The 18,125-nt window shown below is 52.8% G+C and overlaps 5 protein-coding genes across 5 annotated transcripts; 4 read left to right on the forward strand and 1 right to left on the reverse strand.

Moving 5' to 3' along the window:
• Positions 1 to 343: 343 nt before the first annotated feature.
• Positions 344 to 4,057, forward strand: N7473_010928 (putative C2H2 finger domain protein; the record flags this gene model as incomplete). Its single annotated transcript, XM_057156867.1, has 2 exons — positions 344 to 347; positions 402 to 4,057. 2 exons carry the CDS (start codon positions 344 to 346, stop codon positions 4,055 to 4,057), a joined length of 3,660 nt encoding a protein of 1,219 aa, XP_057005522.1.
• Positions 4,058 to 6,751: 2,694 nt separating this feature from the next.
• On the forward strand, positions 6,752 to 9,109 carry N7473_010929 (putative C2H2 finger domain protein; the record flags this gene model as incomplete). Its single annotated transcript, XM_057156868.1, has 5 exons — positions 6,752 to 6,757; positions 6,823 to 7,514; positions 7,588 to 7,851; positions 7,911 to 8,504; positions 8,581 to 9,109. 5 exons carry the CDS (start codon positions 6,752 to 6,754, stop codon positions 9,107 to 9,109), a joined length of 2,085 nt encoding a protein of 694 aa, XP_057005523.1.
• A 312-nt stretch (positions 9,110 to 9,421) lies between these two features.
• Positions 9,422 to 9,904, reverse strand: N7473_010930 (uncharacterized protein; the record flags this gene model as incomplete). Its single annotated transcript, XM_057156869.1, has 3 exons — positions 9,422 to 9,480; positions 9,544 to 9,670; positions 9,755 to 9,904. The coding sequence occupies 3 exons, from the start codon at positions 9,902 to 9,904 to the stop codon at positions 9,422 to 9,424; spliced, it is 336 nt and encodes a 111-aa protein (XP_057005524.1).
• A 1,779-nt stretch (positions 9,905 to 11,683) lies between these two features.
• Positions 11,684 to 16,539, forward strand: N7473_010931 (chromatin segregase YTA7; the record flags this gene model as incomplete). The annotated part of the gene is made up of 2 exons (XM_057156870.1): positions 11,684 to 13,658; positions 13,715 to 16,539. 2 exons carry the CDS (start codon positions 11,684 to 11,686, stop codon positions 16,537 to 16,539), a joined length of 4,800 nt encoding a protein of 1,599 aa, XP_057005525.1.
• Positions 16,540 to 17,163: 624 nt separating this feature from the next.
• On the forward strand, positions 17,164 to 18,078 carry N7473_010932 (Sec63 complex subunit SEC66; the record flags this gene model as incomplete). Its single annotated transcript, XM_057156871.1, has 2 exons — positions 17,164 to 17,263; positions 17,375 to 18,078. 2 exons carry the CDS (start codon positions 17,164 to 17,166, stop codon positions 18,076 to 18,078), a joined length of 804 nt encoding a protein of 267 aa, XP_057005526.1.
• Positions 18,079 to 18,125: the final 47 nt, after the last annotated feature.

Raw genomic sequence — 18,125 nt, forward strand, 5'->3', positions numbered from 1 at the left:
CATCCTCCCCCCCTCGTCGAGTCTTCACACCCTCGGCCCCCATTTCAGACCCTCCTTCATTTCTGCAAGACCACTCGTCGGCTCAGCTGGTCAGACTGATTCTATAAGCCGTGCTACATTATTCTCCTTTCCCCATCATTTGTAATCCCCTCTCTCCAAAAAAAGGAACCCTCCCAGAACCTCTACATTTCTACTTTGATTTCCCTCTCCCTATGCCTGGGAATCTATATACCAACCCTCCCGATCTGGCTCAAAGCAATTTGCATCCCCTCAATGATTTCCCCTTGTCGGGCCCTCTCTCGCCTCCGTCCGAAGGCGGCTCGCCAAATCAATCCCTCGCTACATGGGTTAATCTCTCCCGCAATCTTCCAAAGACCGACTTGAACCTCACCCTGAACCAGAAAATGTCTTCCAGCCCCTACGCGCGCCAGTCCCCCGCTGGAGCGGGGGCGGCCACCACTCGCCGCTGGAGCTGAATACCACAGACCCATATCTGTCGGCGCAATCCGACCCAGAAGAAAGCGACTTTCATGCCAGCGCGATTCGACTTACGCCTGTCAATGGCAGTCCGAATCATACTTCCTCGTCGTATGATGAGGCCCGTCGCCCGTCTATCACGTCGCAGGGCTATTTGGCCCCGGGAGGAAATGATTATCCGGACGCTAGCTCCAGCACCTCCGCAACTAACCAGACGGGAGGGTTTTTGGACCCGACAGAGGTGATGGTCAATTTCTCGGCCCTCTCTAATGAAGGGACGCCTTTGGTGTTTGGCGCAGGAGAGTCTGCGGCTGCTGTTAGTAATGCGCAATGGTTGTCGTCTATTCCGGGCGATACGACCCAGTTTCTCGATCCAGAGCACACCATGCCCAGTCCGTCTTCCTTACAGGAGACCGCAACGGTTCAGAGCAATGCCAACCCCACGCTGCCAACGCAGGCATTGTTTGTCGCACCGCAACAGTCTGGTATTAGCTCAAATCCAGCATTCGGCCCGTCCAGACTCACCGTATCAACGAACAATGCATACAACAATGACTTGGCCTCACCATCACCGAGAGGCCGGAGTCCTATAATTACCATTTCCAGGACGTCACGGGGAGATTCGCCGGATGAGAATGCGCCCGAAACACGCCCCAGCAGATCGCTGCTGTCTCCCATTGGTCCCGATGAAATGCCCAATGGGTACGTTGATGACAACGACGATCACCGCTCAATATCTTCCGTGTCCGTGATGCCCTCGCATAACGGGACTTATGTGCGGATTTCCACCGCAACCCGTCGCGGCCTGGATCCCTTTTCTCGAGGAGATGAATACGGGCCAAGCCCGAATGAGATGCACGGCAAACACCAGCAGGAACAGAAAAATGAGGAAATCGGTCGCTGGACGGCCACTGTCTCGGCGGCCAACAGCGAGGCCGGCGATGATACTCCGGACCAGTCTCGCGGACGCAATAAAGTGACTAACCGAATCCGAGCGCTCAGCACAGGGGCCCAGCCACTCCAACAAGCAGATTATTTCAATCTCAAAGAAAGCGATCGTACAGTGCTGGGACCTGGTCTCATGTTGCATGAGAGTAGTGATGACGGGATCGAGAGCGAGGAGGACTCGGATGGCAGTACGGCGCCAGATTCCCTCCCTGCTCTTGCTGATGATCGCGGTTTATACGATTACTCCACCCCGGGCGTGTACATGTCGCAGGAAGTTGCTTCTCCAGAAAAGAGCTTCCCTCTTTATCCATGGCAAGATCCGCCGCGTGACCCCATGCGCAGGGGAGATATGAGGCAGCCAAAGAGTTCCGCAGCTGCAATGGCCACGTATGAGAGGCGCGCGAGGGAGCAAGACGCTGCTTCTATTACAGCGACCATCGACAACAACAGCATCATCAACTTCAGCGCTGGATTCGAGCGGTCCTTGAGAATCACGGATGCGCCAAAGAAACATGCTAGCTGGAGCAGTGCCCTTTTCAAACGCGGACAGCAGAGAATCAAGAGGCAGGCGTCTGACCTGTCGCTGGCGAGTGCACAGTCCAACTTTCAACCTGGCGTCCCGGAACTGCCGCAGCCTCAGCGGAAAGAGAGTGCCGGTTCGAGCTACCGGCATCGACTGAGCTTGTCGAGTAAGCATTCGCCGAAATCTCACAGCCGCTCTCCGAGCTTGACCAATGCTCTCATGTCCATGACTGGGCAAATGGCGGCCGTTGGAGGTAGTCATTCCGTCCAAGCAGTCTCCCCTCATGCAGATGCCAGCCCCAAGACCTTCCCAGCCAAGTGGGGTCGTGATCGGGCGAAGAGCGAGGTTCCACGACCGACCACGCCAGGCTTGCTAGATCTCATGACAACACATGGCGGCCCGCCCGTCGCCAGTCTCTCCCGATATTGCAAGGCAGAGCCGGATGTTGCAGAGCCACGTGCAAGCATCGCGCCGTCACTTGACGTGCCTGGCGCTGAAGATGACGAGGATATGGACGTTTGCGACGAGAAGGGACTGGTGATGGATTTCCCAGCGATTGTCCGCTTGCCAGTGCCCACAATGGAAGGGTTCAAGTCACAAATCATGCAATTGAACCCACGTCTCGACCCAGCCCTGATCAATCGCTTTGCCGGCGAGCAAGTGCGGCGGTATCGCAAGTTGATTGAATACCAACAGAAGCACGCAACGGCCGTAGCCAAGGGCTCATGCAAGTCGGGCAGTTTCTGCTTCGCATTGGGTGGGCAAGCAACCTTACTACCTCAGCGTAAGACCGCAGCGGATATCGAGAGTGGCCAGACCCAATTCCGTATCACGGACGGCCACGATCAGTCATATCTCGGCAGCGAAGGGGCCGTTACCGCCGCCCAGTTCCCCCCTGGCGTCCCCCTTCCGCCCGTCGCTCGGCTACCAGCCAAGTTTGAATGCCCCGTATGCTTCCAAGTCAAGACCATCCAGAAACCGTCCGATTGGTCTAAGCATATCTTTGAGGACGTACAGCCATTCACGTGTACGTTCCCCGGATGCACAGAGCCCAAGTCCTTCAAGCGCAAGGCCGACTGGGTACGCCATGAAAGCGAGCGACACCGACAGCTAGAATGGTGGTGCTGTACATACCACGATTGCACGCACAAGTGCTATCGTAAAAACAATTTCATCCAGCATCTGGTGCGCGAGCACAAACTGCCCGACCCCAAAGCTGTCGTGGGCGATGGCTCCGCAAGGATAGTCGATCAAATGGTCGAGGACTGCAAACACACCACCCAACATACCCCCGCCCAAGAGCCCTGCCGCTTCTGCGGAAATAACTGTGGCACCTGGAAGAAGTTAACGGTCCACTTGGGGAAACACATGGAGCAACTGGCCATGCCGGTTCTGGAACTTGCCAGGCAGAGCTGCGCCTCCCAGGGTCAGGGTCAGGGTCAACCGAGGCCGATCGACACCGCGAGCCCCTTCGAGGCCGGCAACAATACCATAACCAGCTCCTCCGGCCCCGTCCAGGCTCCTCAAGTGCAGGCACCAGTCCAACAAGCCCAGGGTCAAACACAAGCCCCGACCCAGACACAAACGTACTACGGCGACATTCCAAGTTTCAACTTCACCAGCATGACAGGCGGCGAGATCTCCATGGAACCGGAGTCGATCATGGAACCAGAATCACTGATTGATCCCCTGCAGCAGCCTGGCGATCAGTTCTCCGGCTACGCACTGGGGCCGTTCGATCCGAACCCGAATTCCCATGCCCAAGCCACGACTTCGGCCACGCTCTACCCACAAGGCCATGCCCATGCCCATGCTCAAGCTCAAGCTCAAGCTCAAGCCCATTCCCTTGCTCATGCCCATGCCCACGCTCACGCCCAATCCCTACATCAAAACTCGGTCTCATATCCACCCCTCTACACGCCGCCGCCGCCCTCCATGGACCAAACTGTCGCCCCGAATGCGCCACACTCATTCTCCATTTCTTCTCAGCTGCCACCGCAGGCTGCGCAGCAGCAGCAGGCGGGGTATCAAACATACCAACCCGTCGCGCCGAGTAGCCCGTATATGTCCGGGCAGTACAATTCGAGTTATTCGTCGCAGATGGGGTGAACGTGCATCTCTAAACTACTACTGTACTCCGTACCCTGTCTATACAGTAGTTCCTTTGTACAGAGTGGATTGCCACGAGTTTGCACCCAATTTACGACCCATATTGTCTTTTGATTATTTCATCCTCATTTGATTCCACTTCATTTACCCACCCTGTTTTAGCATTTCAGGGTGTGCGTCTGTTGTCTACGTGTATATACCTATACCCCCTTTTCAATTTCTTCTTTTCTTTGCGGCTAGTTCACTGTACCCGTTACCAGTCACCATGCACCACCATGCAGTATCCTTCGACGGCACACCGACCGAGGTGCATTTAGAAAGGGATGAGATATTGACTTTTCTTTTTCTTTTCATTTTAATCCCGTACTCGTACTTTGTTTTGGATTGTCTCACTACTTCTTAACCTTCAAGTTTCTGCAGACAATCCATTTTCCTTTTTTATTGTTCCTACTCCGTATGTTGCTTCTTTTTGTTCATTGTTTACTGTTTCTCGTTCATCGATCGATCATTTCATTTCCTTCTAGGTTCTTTCTTGTTGGGCTTTCTCCGAGGGGAGATCCCCCTTTTTCTTTTTCCCATCTTTGTTCATGAGTTCGTTCCTATCCTCCCTTGCTCTCGTTTCCGATGGAGTTTCTTATCTCCCGTCCCAAATGTAGTACAGACGGAGAATATATCCTATCCTCTATCACGATTCGGAAAAGAATGAGCGGGCGCGCCACATGCTCATTTCATTTCTCCCAAAGCGAACACGAGCACAATTAACGAATGATTATCTCTGCATGGCATTGGCATGGCACGGGCTGTGGACTGGAATGACGAACGGTCCTGTCCTGATGATTGCTGATTGCTGATCGCTGATGGCTGATCGCCGACCTCGAGGACTCGAGCGACGAGAGGGGTTTCCGTTTGTGTACATATTTTCGGGGGTCACTGGGGAATCCGGGACTTGGATTGGTGGCGTACAGTAATTTTCTTTTGGTTCATGCATAGCATATGAGAGATCATATTTTTGTCTTTAGGGTTGGAACTTGGGGAGGGAGGTTTCGCTTTTGTTACTTGATTTGGACTTAGGTGCTGGATAGAGGAAAGTGGGTTGGCATGGTTGTCAGGCTGGTTGGAACTGAGACTTGGATTCATTGTGCATTCTACAGTACTCGGCATGGCAAATTGATCATGGCGATGAGGAAGTACTAAGCGTACGAACTGCGCAGCCCTACCTTAACCGAATGTTGTGCTCGGTATGTCCAGAAGGGCTATTGTCGTTAAGGTTAAAGCTCACGCTTAGGCGGCCCATTTTCCTTTTTGAGATCCTCCTCCTCCCTTGCAAGCAACGCGTGGATGTCAAAATGTCAGTCGTGTTTCACCATGAAAAAGTATGGCCCCCTTGGATGTCAGTTATTGGGTGTGGTTTTTGTACACACCCCCTTGCTCAACGGCATGGCATGGCTTTGGGTTCGGGAGAACGAGGTGTTTGCCGATCGCCCTGTCACACCCGATCTAGCCCCAGGGCTGGGGGCTTGGGGTTGGTTTGGTTGTGTAACCAATAATGCACTATCTAATGGGGTTGAGATTTGCGGTATGTACAGTAATCGTAGAGGATAGAATGGATGTGGTGAATGGAAATGAAATTGGATGCGATAACGATATTGTATGTGTACTATAGTTCAGTAACTAAATGACCAGTCTTACTAGCTAATGGTGTGTGGAGCACCCTCGTCTAGTTAGCAGCTAACCTGTTTACCAAACACCCTTCCGTCATCTCAAAACCCAATCGTCATCCCGAAGATTCGCCTATCATCATGATCTTCAACCCGGGTGAACTCTCCCCTCCTCTCGGGAGTCACTACGACCAATCCGTAGTAGTTCATTAGCTATCCTAGGTACCGAACCTAAGCTCCCGACATAAGTAATCAAAAAAATAACCCACACCCAAACCCTCCCGTGCAGCGGGGCTGTGCAATCGAATCAAGGGATGACATGCACATTCCAAGGTTTGTGTCTCACCAAGGTAATAAACGACAATCCCCGTTTCAACGCTCTCGTTCAATCAGTTTCCATCTTACGCGACATTTTTGGACCCCCTTGATTAACCGCGTGGGTGATTCCGGCCCGGGGCGAGAAGCAAGAAACGCGAGAGTGGAGGAAAAGAGGGGAGTAAGACTTTAGGAAAAAAGGGTTGTGGCATTGAATCTAGTGCGTGTTGATTAAGATTAATTATTTCTCTGGCTCGCGTGTGCGTTGGTCCAAGGATGACTACTGTATGCACCTCGTTTTTTTAGGGGCTTCGGGTGCCACGGCCCTGGGCACTGTCTGCATTTAATCCTGGCTCTTTTCCTGGTTGTGGGAGGAGTGAATTTTTTTGCTTTGTGGAACTCACACCTTTTTTCTTCCTTCCGTTTCATGAAGAGTTCGAGTTTTGTGGTGTGCTTGAATAAAGTGCTCTGCTCCATATACTTGTGGGTTGTATACTTCACAACTCGTCAAGTTACCACGGTTCATCTCTCCCGTGGATCCATTACTCTAACCCTTTTTATCCCTCGACCCTCTCTCTACCTCATAGCTTATAGCTTATATCTTATATCCTCTTCAAATTACCCACTTTATACGACAATAAGCCTCAGCTGGTCTGAACACTTATCACTTTCTTTATTGACTTCGGGTTCCCCCCTCCTTTCCTCAGCCATCAGCCACAGCATGGAGGTTCGTGCTCCCTGCGGCTCTCTGACTTGAAATCACGCCATCTTACTCTAATCTTTTCCATCCAGGATCCCCAACTAAACTGGACTGACCCGACCGACGTGCTACACGGTATCATGGCCAGCCAGGACGTTTCATATTCACATCCAGATCTGACAGAATGCCGTCAGTCAGGTCTGACTCTGGACTCGACTCCACATCATCCACTACTCGAACTGGACTTGGGATCCATCGAACCCCGCCATCAACCCGCTTTCATGGGCTGGCCATCGGCATCAACAACATCCTCCCCCGCCGAGCCCCACGATTTCTATCGCTCGTACTACCATCCCTCACGTCTGACCGCAGACCAGGATGCATGGAGTCCGCTGCAGGTCACCGGCGTGCCGAACCCGTCGCCCATGTCGCATATGAACATGGCGGTCGGGGATCGTGAGCCAGGCTACGCCAAACATCATTATCGGACCCCGTCGGAAAATGGAAGTCAGTATATGGGTAGTTTTCATTCGGGGGACTCTGGTTATGGGAGTACCAGTTGTGCGACGCATTCGGTGGTGACCTCTTCCTATGGCGTGGACTCGATGTCGAGTCCGCAGATCGGGCCGAAGGAGCAAGGCTTTGGGGAGTCCCTTGCCATGTTTAATCAGGCCTATGTGGGACCTCCAATTTTTGCTCGTGGTATTGATGACTCTCCGTTTGAGTCGGTCAAGTGTGATCATCCTGCTTGCACCTGGGTGGGCAAGTGTCCGTCCGATAAGAGGTATACATACACAAACCTGCCCGATCTTCGTCTGTTGGATCGTGAATGATTCAATACTAATCCCGGGTTCTAGAAAACACGAGGCCCGTCATCGTAAACTGTTCAAGTGTGATGAACCTAACTGCCCTCGGAAGGAAGGCTTCGGCACGATCAACGACTTGGCCCGCCACAAGAAATGCGTTCACAATAAAGAGCCTGAACGCGGGCCTAAGATGATGTATCTCTGCTTTGGAAATAACTGCCCTCGGCCCAGCAAGAGATGGCCGCGACTGGACAACTTTAAGCAGCATCTGGGTCGTATGCATCATGGCGAAGACGCAGATGCCCTTCTCAAGAAGTAAGTGCCTATCTTTGTCATGTTACTCTTGCGTGTTCTCAATACTGACACATGCACAGGTCTATGGACTGGTATGAGAACCTCACAGGGCAACCGGGTCAAATCCCCGATGATACCGCTTCCCAAGATGATCTCCTGAATGAGACACAGCAGGATCTTGATTCCACCCATGAAATGGATCTAGATTCAGTTATCTCTGGCGACACCCAAGAGGATAACGTAGACATTCCACCGTCTCGCTCTGCAACACCCAAGCCTCCTCAATACCACAATACACAACCCGAGATACCTCCTCTGGGAACCCTCGCCTCACTCACCAACGATAATCGTGACTCAACGACAGAACGCGGCAACATCAAGTCAGAAACCTTCGTTGCAGATGCAGCAGACAACCTCATCAACGCCATAACCAAAATGATGAATAACCGCGGACGAAGGTCCAGCCAACACAGCGACGAAGGAATTGAAATCGAGCCTGATAATACTACGCTTTCCAAACCACAGCGCCAAATGCTGCAAAAAGTGCTCTCCGCGGCACTGGAGCGTCTCTCGGACGATACATCCTCGGTAGCACCTGAACCCAACGACGAGAAACAAGATTGGTTCCAGTGCGACGTGTGCTCCAAACGCACCCGTCTCCGCTGCGAGATGAAGTAAGTCCCCCGCCAACCACCCCTTCCCCTTCATCACCCTCTCCATCCATCTAATCTAACGATCCCTACCCTCTAGAAAACACCAAAAACGCCACGAACGCCCCTACGGCTGCACATTCCCCCACTGCGCCAAATCCTTCGGCAGCAAAGCAGACTGGAAACGCCACGAAACCTCCCAACACCTCCACCTCCCCAGCTGGCTCTGCACATTCCACGACGCCCCCAAATCCGCCCCCTGCGAACGCATCTTCTACCGCGAAGAAACCTTCGCACAACATCTACACCAGACCCACCGCGTCCCGAAAACCAAGGTCAAGACTGCTGTGCAGGGTAGTCGACTTGATCTGGCGGAACAGTCGCAGTTTTGGTGCGGGTTTTGTTGTCGGGGTGTGGGTTTGAGCGGGTCTGGGGCGGCGGCGTTGGATGAGAGGTTTAATCATATTGATGTGGAGCATTTTAAGAAGGGGGAGAGGGGGAGGGATTGGTGTTTGTTGAGGGTGGAGAGTGGTGGTGTTAGTGGTGAGGTGGGAAGTAAGATTGAGATGGGGCAGGGGCAGGGGTCTGAGAGGAGTAATGGGCGGAAACGCAAGTACTCCTCTGGATAGTACCATTCAGGCCTGGATGTGGCCTGGGGCTTCTTGTTGGTCCGTTATACTAGTGCTCGTTGCATGCATAATGAATATTCTGTACAATGGAATGATAGATTCGAGCTTGGTTTGTTTTACCAAGAATTGAGAACTTGAACTCCGACACCGTTGACTCCCTGTTCTTAGAGAGCGACAGTAGACTAACCATAGTCAGAAGGAATCACGAGCAAAACCCAGTTCCAAATGATTGAAATAAGTCTCTTCCTTGAGTAAGTAGAATCAACTATCGTACAAATGCCAGCAAAACTCCTATGACCCAAGATACATAAATCACTTCTGCTTGGCAGCCGCCAACTCCCGAGCCTTCTTCTCCAGGGTAGCCATTTCCTCTGGACCTCAAGTCAGCATGAACAACAATACAAACACACAAGTCTCAATTGGGGGTGCAATACCATTCTTCTCAACTCTAGACTCATCCGTCTCCAGCTTCAGCCACGTCCAGTAAATGATCTGGTACGTGAGCACAGCACCCAGGAAAACCTTACCGAAGGCTCCCATGAAGGTTTTGTAGTTGGACATCTAGCGAGGGTATCAGCACCAAACTAAACCTCAGACAATTCCTATTGAAGGGAAAAACTAGGATAAGAAGGGAAGGATACTTACCCCCTGCCTGTACGAGCTCGGCTGCTGCGCCTGCGCCGAGTTAAGCTGTGCAGGCGTTGATGTGAATGATCGCCTGGGAATAGCAGATAGAATGGGTGATGAGATACGCGTCGCGAGCGCGAGGTGTCGGGTTGATTGCTTGAATAGCATTTTGTGTTTGTTTTAGGGGGAGTGATTGAATGGATGTTGTATATCTTGATGGCACCTGGCTGGAATTTCGTTGCGGGTAGGTTCGCGGTGGGCGTAGTCTGGAGCTGCTGAAAGCGGTTTAGCGTCGGTACTTGGCTTGGTGATGCTGGGTGTTGGTAAGTTGTTCGCTAGATGGTGATATGGGAAATTTGGAGGTTGAATTGGAATTTTAGATTATTTTGTTGCTAAAGATGAGTTAATCATGGGGATATAGTAATTTAGGAGAGATTTTAGTGGCTTTGGGCTGCCGTTGATTATGGGTTGTGTACGCAGGTCGACCCCATTGATAATGTTAGCGCGATACTTCCACCCCTTCCTCATGACTAATATTCTGCCACCGTTTTATTGCGACTTCCTGTAATTAAACCATCTTGATACAATATTACGGTAGGAAGCTAGGTGGGTAGGTGGAAGGGGTTGAAACATGCGGTATTGCTCTAATCCCTTTTAGGAAGGCGGTTAAAAAGACGGTATTAATCATAAAGAATGGTGGGAAGTACCACGCTAACATTATCAATGGGGTCGACCTGCGTATGTACTCGTCGTGTGTGGCTTGAATATATCGCCGAGGATGAATGAAAGCGTCACCGACGAGCAATTGATTAAGATTGATGAAAATTAATATCGAGCCCTATCAAACCAGTCTATTCAAGTAGTCATGCCTCTTGTACAATGTATATTAGAGTTCGGAGTTCTTAAACAACATTGAATAGATGAGTTAAGTTGCAGTAGGGAATAGTAACCCCGGCCACCCTGCTGAGTCAGCCATCACATGATATCAGGTCCGGTTGAATTCTGGCGGGCAGCCAAAGGAAGGGAGCCACAACCCAAATGACAGAAGGCTTCCAGTTGCGCTTCTCGTTGTCCCTGACTGCCTTCTGACACCTCCTTTCACCACCGGTCTCTCCACGCTTCCATGGCGTTCCAGGGCTCAAAACACCCCAGCCGGGACTTGATTGGTCACAAAATGTATTTTCCAGACGATTGAAGCCTCTCCAAATAATCCCCAGGTGTGATTCTGGGGGTGTCTGAAATCGGCGTGGCCATCGAGGGTGAACTGCCTTCATCCACCTTGACGATGGTGGCACGTGCGTCATGACTAACCCGTGGTGCGCCACAATTGGCGGCTGCGGAAGGAGCCCCTGTGGCTGGTGCCTGAACGCTGCTCTCTCAGGCAGCGCGAGTCCCTTCCCGGGCCCTTCTAACTCGTGTTGTTGGAAGCACACAAAGAAGATCACCACTCGGACTCTCTGGCTGCCTGGCAACTCCACCTTCGTTCATGTTGCGCGCCTCTCTATTAGTGTGATCTTTCCTTTCATCTTTCCCTGTTTTCCCCACGCGTCCACTTCGAGTCCGTGGGTGACCCTTCTCAACACAATCCAGTTTGCGCTCCACCATTGCTCCCGTCGCCGACCACGGCTCCCCCGTTGATCAGCAATTGTCGTGAAAGGCGCTCGTGTCTCTTCTTTTTGCTCGAGAACTGGGTCGCGTACCGGCATCTCTATTCACATTCTGTCATCGCTGGTCGAAGACTTTGTTTTGTCGTTTGTAAGCTCCCCCGGTTTGCGTCCTGGCGCCGGATCTTGGATCCATTTGCGACGCCATCACATCTAGCCCTAGCCTTTATACAGCTTTTCAGTCCTTCTTTGGGCTGCCATCCGCTTTTTGTTTGTGCTTGCTCGCTGACACATCTGTTTGTCTTTCAGTGACCGCCCATAATCCATCCCCCTCGCCATCATCATGGCTCGCGGCGGTGCCAAGCGCTCCCTCGAGGAGATCGTGAATGCGTCCGACTCCGCCGACGAAGACTGGAGTGCAGGATCCGACCGTCTATCCCGACGCCCTAACCGCAAATCCCAGTCGAGTCCCAAGAAGAAGTCGCGGCACACAAAGAAGCGCCGCCGTGGTTCTGACGACATTGTTTCGGACGATGCTAGTCTAAGTGATGAGCTTTCCTTGGAAGAGTCCGAAGAAGACTTGGACGACCCGAGTGTCCCACGAAATGCGCGAGGAACGGCGCGTCGCCGAACCACCCAGACCAAGAAGACCTATCAAGAGCCATCTGACGAGGAGGAGTCATTTGGGGATGACGAAGACGGCGAGGGACCGGAAATTTCGTCTCCTCCGCCGAAGAAAGCTACAGTCGTCACTTTGAAGATTCGACCTGAGATCCTCTCCCAGCCTGACCTCATGACTCGACGCATTACTCGCCGGACTCGCGGTGCTTCCGAGGATATGTACGCGCTGACCAACTCGGGGCATCATATGGAGACCGTCGAACGAGGTACCGTCAGTCCTGAGACTGGTATGCAACGCCGCCACAATAGTCGAGCCTTTAAGGCACCCGTGATTCACGAGGAATCCGTCGAAACTACCGAGATTCAAGCATCCTTGGAGATTCTGGAAAGCGATGTCCCCCCGGAAGCTCCCGAAGGCGACACTATCATTGCAAATGATGGCGACGATGTTGAAATGGCCAATGAAGGTGTTGTTCCCGAGTCCGAGATCGGCGATGCAAAGAACGAGGACGACGATGATGAGGACGACGAGATCCCCACTACTCGACGACGAAGTCGAGTCACTCGAAACACCGATCACGATGGAGCCGGGGAGGCTGAACCGTCTGAAGACGCTCAGCCCCGTCGCTCCGGCCGCAAGAAGCCCTCTTCTCAGCGCAAAACACAAGACGAAGAAAGCGATTTCGAACCCGAAGAAGAGGGATCCAACGACGATGCCTCTGATTCTGCCGAGTCTGCCCATTCGCCGCGCAAGGCTAGCCAGACCCGCGACGACGATGGAGAAGACAGCAGCGCCGTTGGTCGTCGTCCTGGTCTGCGTAAGCGCGCTACCCAATCCCGCGGTCATTCAGAAGTTGCCGATGAGCTTGCCGAGGAACTTCATGACCTGCGAGGTGGCCGATCGAAACGCCGCGCTATTCATGAAATCATTTCGGAGAAGCCACGCCGCAGTCGCAAGGAAGTTGATTACCGCCTGATTCGACCCGAGCACCTTCTACCTATTGAAGATGTTGAGAATGACTTTGTCACGGAGTCTCCCTCCCGCCGTGGACGCGGCGGAGGTGGTGGCGGCTGGCAGCGAACTCTTTTCCCGACATATGGACCTTTCGGCGGTGGTGGCCCATCTGCTATCCTGGCTCCACCTGGTGCACCTGCTGCAACTGGTGGTGTTGAAAGTGACAGCAGTGATGATGAAGGCATGCACCAAGCTAAGCCTGCTGGACTTGTCCCCGGCGGGCTTGTTCCCCAAACCCACTCCGCCGATCCCGCTCAGAATACCTCTGGAACGCCTGCCAACTTTGGCAAAGTCAAGGACAGGCAGGCATTGGCAGACGCAGACCCTCTGGGAGTTGACGTTAATGTCAACTTTGACAGCGTGGGAGGTTTGCAAGGTCATATCGACCAGTTGAAGGAGATGGTTTCTCTCCCGCTGTTGTATCCCGAAATTTTCCAACGGTTCCATATCGTGCCTCCTCGCGGTGTCCTGTTCCATGGTCCTCCTGGTACGGGTAAGACGCTTTTGGCTAGAGCTCTGGCAAACAGTGTCAGTGCCGAAGGTCGCAAGGTGACTTTCTACATGCGAAAGGGTGCAGATGCATTGAGTAAATGGGTTGGTGAAGCTGAGCGTCAACTTCGGCTTCTCTTTGAAGAAGCTCGCAAGACACAGCCGAGTATTATCTTCTTTGATGAGATTGATGGTAAGAATGATTTCGCTGGTTTAGCTTCAAATTCATTTGCTAATGAGTGTGTATAGGTCTCGCTCCCGTGCGATCAAGTAAGCAGGAGCAAATCCATGCCTCCATCGTGTCGACCCTGCTGGCTCTGATGGATGGTATGGATGGCCGTGGTCAAGTCATTGTCATCGGTGCTACCAACAGACCCGACTCGGTTGACCCCGCGCTCCGTCGTCCTGGTCGTTTCGATCGCGAGTTCTACTTCCCGCTTCCAAATAACGAGGGTCGACGGGCTATCCTTGATATTCACACCAAGGGATGGGATCCCCCCCTCCCCAGCGACATTAAAGATGAACTCGCCAAGATCACCAAGGGCTATGGTGGTGCGGACTTGCGAGCCCTTTGCACCGAGGCCGCCCTCAATGCCGTCCAGAGGAGATACCCTCAGATCTATAAGTCTGATAAGAAGCTGGTGATTGACCCAAAAAACATTGACGTCACTCCCAAGGACTTTATGATCGCAATCAAGAAGATGGTTCCTTCATCCGAGCGATCTACATCTTCGGGGGCAACTGCTCTACCTCAAAACGTCGAACCTCTGCTCCGCCAGCAATTGCTCGAGATTGAGACCTCGCTGGCCGAAATCCTTCCCCAGCGAAAACGTCTGACTGCGCTCGAGGAAGCTCAGTTCGAGGAACCCGACGATGGGAATGGTTTCAAGCGAGAGCAGATTATGCAGGAATTTGATCGGTCTCGCGTTTTCCGGCCGCGTCTGCTTCTTCGGGGTGGCCATGGTATGGGTCAGCAATATCTTGCGGCTGCTCTTTTGCACCATTTCGAGGGTCTGCATGTTCAGGCCTTCGATCTGCCAACTCTCCTCAGCGACTCTACCCGGTCACCCGAGGCCACTGTTATCCAACTGTTCGCGGAGGTCAAGCGCCACAAGCCCAGTGTCATCTACATTCCGAATATTCAAACGTGGTTCGAGACCGTTGGACCAGCAGTCATTTCCACGTTCATGGGTTTGCTGCGATCTGTACCGCCTACAGACCCCGTGTTGCTGCTTGGAGTTCTCGAGTCAACGGGAGATGACATTGATGCTGCTCTAGTACACAAGCTGTTCGGATTCTCCAAGAAGAATCTCTACGACCTTGCAGCCCCTGGTCAACAAGCTCGCTCTGAGTTCTTCAGTAAGCTCATCGAGTACATCAAAACAGCGCCCTCCGATTTCCCGGACCCGGAAAACCGCAAGAAGCGACAGCTGGAAGAGTTGGAAGTCGCACCACCTCCGCCCCCCAAGGCCGATATTCCAGTCTCCAAGAAGGAGCGTAAAGCTCAGAAGAAGAAGGATCATCACACACTCAACCTACTGAAGATTCGTATCCAGCCCATCATGGACCAGATTAAGAAGTACAAGCGATTCCGCCAGGGTGTTGTCGATGAATCCCAAATTCGATACCTCTGGGAGGAGGAAGATCCCAACATTGTTACGAGTGATCTGCCTCCTGATCCATTGAGCCACCGGCCATATGAGAAAGCATACGACAAACACGGCGCACCTGGCCTTCGTGAAGTTATGACTGGCAAGTTTTACTACAACATGGAAATTGTCACCATGGAGAAGCGCCTGTCTAATGGGTTCTACAAACGCCCATCTGATTTCCTGGCTGATATTAAGCGCATTGCCAAGGATGCCCGTACTCTTGGTGAACAAGAGCGGCTACTGAGGGCCAATGAGCTGCTGTCCAATGTCGAAGTGGATATTTCTACTATTGAACAAGCGGAACCAGCTCTTGTAGCGGAGTGCGAGAATGTGTACCTGCGCGAGTTGGCCCGTGAAAAGGAGGCTACTGAGCGTGCGCTTAGACTTCAGGAAGAGGCGGAGGCAGCCATGTCCCGCCCTGGCACCGCCGGTGGACCTAATGATCACTCTTCCAACCCGGGTGGCTTGTTCAAGCCTGATGGCGATGAGCGTCCGGTCACTCCTACTCGACACGGCCTCGCAAATGTCAGCTTCGCCAATGGCAATGGCTATCATAACGGGGGCGGTTCCGACCTGAACGAGCCCGCACCTCACGGTCAAAGTAATGGCTCTCACGGTGATGGTGACGGCGATATTTTCATGACCAACTCGGAGGACCACTCTGGCAGCAAAGACACACAAGTCAGCTCCTTTGGGCCGTCTGCACAGCCGAAGCCACCATATTCGCACACTGCGCCGTCTCAGCAGATGCGTCGGGAGTCTGGTATGTCCAGCTTCTCCCAGACTGGGGTAGTAACCCCCATGGTAGCCGGGTCTCAGCCTGGAGACTACACCAACGAGGCATCTACAACACAGACCACTTCCGACAAGAAGTCATCTGGTCCCGGGCACTCAGTGCATGACCACACGCAGAGTCTGCATGGATCGCGGGATGAATTCCCAGATCTCCACCAGTATCCTGATCGTGATCCGCAGCAGGAAGAGCATCTGCCCGACACCCAGCAAGGTGGAAGCAGCCAGCCATCTCCCCGGCCTCGAGAATATCAGGCACTGGGGCACGCCGAGGAAAGTGGTCCCCTCAGCGGAAGCCAGTCCCATCTGAAACCTCAGCCGCCGTTGTTTGACGCCCGTGCTTCCAAGCCCACACCCGAGCTCGACCTCGACCTCGAGTATGTCGAGCATCTCCACAAACAGCTGGCATTGCAGACTAGTGGCTGCTCTGTCGAGCAACTGGAGCAGGTGAACACCTGTCTCATGGACTTTGTGTGGCGCCAGCGGGGTGATTGGAATCGGACAAATGTTGCTATGGGCGTCACCGAAACTTTCAATGCCGTGTTGGAGGACATGCAGTCCGTCCAGGAGATCGGAGCCATCAGCCAAAACACGAAGATCCAGCTGGAGAACCCTAGCTTCTCGGTGTAATGGGATGGGGCTAATATGATGCAACTTTCTTTTATTCATTTTCAGATTTCATGTTAATATGTTTCGTTCCAGCTGAGGTCATTGTCCAGATATGGTTTCTGGGTTATTTGTGGCGCAATTTTATGGTTTTTCCAGGGTGTTTGCCCTGTTCATGGTTTCTACCCATTCTGTCTCTTTTCTTTTCTTTTTTGTATTGATAAGGGCAATATGTGAGAGTATTTCAAGCGAGATAGGAAGGGATTCAATAGTCCCGTACATGTAGGGAATTCAGACATTTCGATTTAACATGATCTTCTGTATAATTCGTATTCTTTGTAGAGTCGAGGACCCTGAGTTGCTCATACTTCGATGGAGGCGGAACATGTGACGTCGACCCACTAAACACCTGGCCTTTGCGGCCACGGCGCCTGATGCACCTGCCCTTTGCCCTTTGATACTCACTCCGACTTTCCCACTTCCCCCAACTACTCCTATTCTCTCCCGACCTTGCTCCCTGGTCTCAATTCCTGGATCATGACCGGAGCTTGAATTACTAAATCACACATCTTTTTCTTTCGGCATCGCCACCCTTCTCACTATCGCCTCTCCCTACCGCGCATCCACACAAACACCCGCACCGCAACAATGGTGGACTGGCTCAGTCTCACCGTGCCACTCGCCTACCTAGGCGTGCTAATCGGCTCTCTCGCTACATTCTCTTCTCTTTACCGGAAGCGCAAGGCTCGTACGTATTACCTCGAAACCATTCCCATCCTCCACCCTCCAATACCCATGATATACCCGCACAACGTGTCACTTCCTTAATCAATGAAACTAACCACTCCCCCTTCTACAGAAAAATCCGCTACCCTGGAAGCATGGTTCCCCGCACACCTCCAACGCGACATCTACTTCTCCCTCATGCACCTCGACCCAACCTCCCAAAACGAGAAAAAGACCCCCGCCGTCCCGGAGTCCGTCCTCAAAGCCGCCCTCCTCCGCCGCGCAACAGAAGACATCCGCCGCGTCATGACGCTCCGCTCCCAGAAGCAAGCTCTATCAGTGCTCCTGCAGCGCGGCAGCGTAGGCGACGACCTGTGGCAGCGCTTCCTGCGCGCGGAGAAAGAAATGGAAGACGAGGTTCGCGACGTGGTCGCCGAGGCTAATGCCTACGCGCCCGGTTGGGGACAGATTATTTTCCAGTCTGCGAATGAGATGTTGAATAATGATCTTTATCGGGCGAGGGTTGCGGAGCATCAAGAGAAGGTTGCTGAGGAGCGGGAGTGGTGGGATAAGAAGAAGACTAGTATTCAGGAGGGGTTTATGAAGGAGTTGAATGAGGAGAAGGAGGAGGGGGGGTCGACTTCTGCCCAGACGCCTGCTACGCCGGCTAAGGTTAATGAGGCGGTGCCTGTGACGACGCCGGCGAAGGCGACTTCGGTGCAGGGGAGTGATGATGATGCGGTGTTGGTTGAGGCGGATCCGTCGGTGAATAGCCCTGGTAGTCCGGCTTCTGGTGGTGGAGGTGGGAAGAAGAAGAAGGGGAAGGGCAAGAAATAGATGATCTTTTGCTTGTAAAATTATGTTTTCTTGGGTTTCGGGTTGGA

This window comes from Penicillium subrubescens (genome assembly GCF_028828155.1).
Source record: "Penicillium subrubescens strain IBT 31985 chromosome Unknown utg000007l_segment0_segment0, whole genome shotgun sequence".
In the NCBI taxonomy this organism is placed as follows: Eukaryota; Fungi; Ascomycota; class Eurotiomycetes; order Eurotiales; family Aspergillaceae; genus Penicillium; species Penicillium subrubescens.